Source organism: Octopus bimaculoides, chromosome 24 (assembly GCF_001194135.2).
Source record: "Octopus bimaculoides isolate UCB-OBI-ISO-001 chromosome 24, ASM119413v2, whole genome shotgun sequence".
Lineage (NCBI taxonomy): Eukaryota > Metazoa > Mollusca > Cephalopoda > Octopoda > Octopodidae > Octopus > Octopus bimaculoides.
This window is the reverse complement of record NC_069004.1, coordinates 32,789,509-32,792,220: the sequence shown is the minus strand read 5'-3', so window position 1 is coordinate 32,792,220 and position 2,712 is coordinate 32,789,509. Positions and strand designations below refer to the sequence as shown.

The 2,712-nt window shown below is 37.7% G+C and overlaps 1 protein-coding gene across 12 annotated transcripts in view; it reads right to left on the bottom strand.

The window, feature by feature from the left end:
• Positions 1-280: 280 nt before the first annotated feature.
• Positions 281-2,712, bottom strand: part of LOC106877320 (oxidation resistance protein 1) — a 367,386-nt gene continuing 364,954 nt past the window's right edge. For all 12 annotated transcript variants that reach the window (XM_052976265.1, XM_052976268.1, XM_052976267.1 and 9 more), the window contains 2 exons: positions 1,621-1,694; positions 281-436 (listed from right to left, as the gene is read on the bottom strand). In XM_052976265.1, the coding sequence (XP_052832225.1) occupies positions 301-436; positions 1,621-1,694 (210 nt within the window). In that variant the 3' untranslated portion in view covers positions 281-300. The remainder of the gene's footprint in view (positions 437-1,620; positions 1,695-2,712) is intronic.

Genomic DNA, 2,712 nt, shown 5'->3' with positions numbered 1-2,712 from the left:
CTTATACCTCACACTCGTCTCTCTCTCTATTATATATATATATATATATATATATACACTGTCCTCTATTATAGCCCTGGGCCAGCAAATGTCTTGCAAGTAAATATGGTAGATGGAAAAAGGGTTGAAACCCTTCAAATGTTTGGTATAAGGTGTTTGTGTTTCACTAAACCCCATCGTAGATACATTTAAATGACAAACAAGTAAAACATAAAATGTGTGTGTGTGTGTGTGTGTGTTTATGTATACATGTATGTAGGTTTGGTGGTGTATATATATATATGTATGTGAACCCCTACCTTATACGAAACCCCAAGCTTCAAACGCTTGCACAACAAAATCTTCTTCTTCGCAAAGGACGTCATTGCCAAAAGTATCACAAGGATGGCTCCGGCCATGGTAGAGATCTCCGTCGAACCATAAACCAAAGAAGCCCCTGGAAATAACAAAACAATAACAAACAATAGATTAACAACAATGTCTGACGTTGGTAACAAACAATAGATTTTAGTGGGAGGGGAAAACTTGTTCATTTAAATGACTTTAAAACTAAGATAACCTTGGTGAGATTTGAACTCACAGTGTAAAGGACGGTAACTAAATACCACAAAGCATTTCATCTGACACTACTGGTTCCACCAATACGTCATCATTGGTCAGCATAGGTTGGATGACTTGAGAGGAAATTGCAAGGACCGGGACTGTACCAGGTTCCTTAGTTTGTTTTGACTTGGTTTCCTCAGCTGGATGCTCTTCCTAATGCCGACCACTTCACTGAGTGGCACTGGGTGCTTTTTATGTGACACCATCGTCAGTGCTTACCCCACTCAGTATTTCTACTTTAGGCACAAGGCCTGGAATTTCGTAGGAGATGGCCGGTCAACCATGTCGATCCCAGGGCTCAACTGGTGCTTAATTATCTATCAACCCCTGAAAGAGTGAAAGGCAAAGTTGACTGCAATGGCATTTGAACCCAGAATGTGAAACTGAAAGAAATGCTGCTAAACAAATTTGTCTGGCAGCTTAATAATCGTTTCTACTATAGAGACAAGACCTGAAATTGTGGGGGAGTGAGCTGGTCGATTATATCGACCCCAGTATTTAACTGGTACTTATTTCATCAACCCCGAAAAGATGAAAAGCAAAGTCGACCTTGGCAGAATTTGAACTCGGAATTGTAAAGACAGACAAAATGCTGATAAGCATTTTGCCTGGCCTGCTAATGGTTCTGCTAGCCCACCGCCTTAATAGTAATACTAATGGTTTCCAATTACGGCACAAAGCCAGCTATTTTGCAGGGATGAAAGGTAAAGTTGACCTCAGCAGGATTTGAACTCAAAACAAAGAACTGGAGGAAAAATTTTAAGGTATTTTTTTCCAGTTCTTAACGATTCTGCCCCCACTATTGCCCCCTCTGTCCAGCCACTCACTTTCTATTCACCTTGTGCTTCTACCACATAGTTTCTCTCTCATTGGATTGATTTGCAGTCGAGAGTAGAGTATAACCATTAAGGCTTGAAAAAGGTGACTAAGGTAAAGGATATGAATGAAATAGAGGAAAGGTGCAGAGCTGCTTAAGGAGAGAAAACACTGGGACGCTTATTGATGCTTTGCACTTACTTTCCAGCACCAATAACCAAACTTTCTTGGTTGCCTTTTACAAAGAAATTATTTTCTCCAGTCCAACGGAAAATCTGGAACAAAAGTAAAATACAGAAATTAATGACGAAAGAAGACAAAAGTGATGTGAATAGGATAGGATAAAGGCAAAAAAAAAGGTTGTACCTGTAGAGATGGGGATTTTATGTGTGTGTGTGTTAGGAAGGGCATCTAGCCGTACAAAGCATGTCAAAACAATGGATCCTGGTGCAGTCCCCAGCCTTACCAGCACCTGTCGAACTGTCTAACCCATGCCAGCATGTGGAAAACAGATTTTAAATGATAGTGGTGACTATATATATATATATATATATATATATATATATATATATATGCAGGGTCTGCCCAAGACATGTATACACACTTCAGGAAAGGAGAAATCTGTACAAATATTTAACTTGTGTAAGTACCTCTATAAATATAGTTAACTCTTTCTATGTTTTACGAAATTGCGATAACACTGAATACAAATATTTATACAGATTTTTCTTTTCCTCAAGTGTGTATACATTTTCTCGGTGTTAGGAAGGGCGTCCAGCTGTAAAAATCCTACCAAGACAGTCACAGAAGTCTAGTGCAGGCTTCTGCATGGAAGGCAAATGTTAAACAATGACGATATATATATGTATATATATGTATGTATGTATATGTATATATGTATATATGTATATGTATGTACATTACACCACCTGTCCTCGTCTGTTGTTGTTTTTTCGTATATTCTCCCATATATATATATGTATGTATGTATTGGGTCTCCCACTTCGAGATTCAGTAAAAAATGAGATATTTAAATCTAACACAGCATCAGATCATTATTGAGAATGGATTTAAATAAATATCCCATCTTTAAGCTTGTTCTTGTTGCTGCAGAGACGACCTCCTGAATAAAGGTATTTATAATTAGTTCAATAGCATTGCAAGATGATAGAGGTTTCAATTTCTATCTAGGAAATATATTTTTTAATATTTTTGTATAAACGAAAAAAAAAAATAAATAAAAAGACTCACCTTCTTCCCTCATCCTGACCAGGCTTGAACCCTGGACAGGAT